The sequence below is a fragment of the Merops nubicus genome, unplaced genomic scaffold (assembly GCF_000691845.1).
Source record: "Merops nubicus isolate BGI_N331 unplaced genomic scaffold, ASM69184v1 scaffold27226, whole genome shotgun sequence".
In the NCBI taxonomy this organism is placed as follows: Eukaryota; Metazoa; Chordata; class Aves; order Coraciiformes; family Meropidae; genus Merops; species Merops nubicus.
The window spans coordinates 1-708 of NW_008617350.1; the positions used below are offsets into that span (position 1 = coordinate 1).

Sequence of the window (708 nt, forward strand, 5' to 3'; positions counted from 1 at the left end):
GACGGATGCAGCCAGAGGGACAGGCATAGGGAGACAGGGGGGATTCATTGGGCACCTACTTCATCAAAGCCCATTTTTGTGAGCGGCTTGGGAAGGAGTGAAATGTGCCTGGAGCGTTGCATTGGGGGGCCATCCACTGCAAAGAGAGGGGACACCCCTTTGGTAGAGACCAGACCTGCCTGGCTGGGAACTGGGGCTGACGGCTGTGTCCCAGGGGGGACAGGCATAGGGAGACAGGGGGGATTCATTGGGCACCTACTTCATCAAAGCCCATTTTTGTGAGCGGCTTGGGAAGGAGTGAAATGTGCCTGGAGCGTTGCATTGGGGGGCCATCCACTGCAAAGAGAGGGGACACCCCTTTGGTAGAGACCAGACCTGCCTGGCTGGGAACTGGGGCTGACGGCTGTGTCCCAGGGACCAGAACTGGGTCTGGTGGCCCTTCCCGGGCACGTTGATGTAGCCGAAGCGCTGCTGGTTGCACACGTGGACCTCTGCGCCTGCCGGGTGGGACAGATGAGCACCACAACCCCCCAGAGCCTCCACCCCAGCCCCCCACTCCCCTCACCAGCCTCCTGGCAGGAGTAGGCGAAGACGATGATGTCGTCGAAGGCCCAGGTGTAGTTGGGATGGGGCGGGTAGAAAGCCAGCCGCGACGTCTCCTCCTTCCGCAGGTCGATGAGGAAGGTGGGGCGGACCATGGGGACGGGG

The 708-nt window shown here is 62.0% G+C and overlaps 1 protein-coding gene across 1 annotated transcript in view; it reads right to left on the reverse strand.

The window, feature by feature from the left end:
• Window positions 1–59: 59 nt before the first annotated feature.
• LOC103775654 (probable inactive glycosyltransferase 25 family member 3) overlaps window positions 60–708 on the reverse strand; it is a gene marked incomplete at both ends in the record, with an annotated part of 1,222 nt that continues 573 nt past the window's right edge. The window contains 3 exons of the mRNA XM_008943123.1: window positions 60–136; window positions 402–497; window positions 566–707. Of these exons, the coding sequence (XP_008941371.1) occupies window positions 60–136; window positions 402–497; window positions 566–707 (315 nt within the window). The remainder of the gene's footprint in view (window positions 137–401; window positions 498–565; window position 708) is intronic.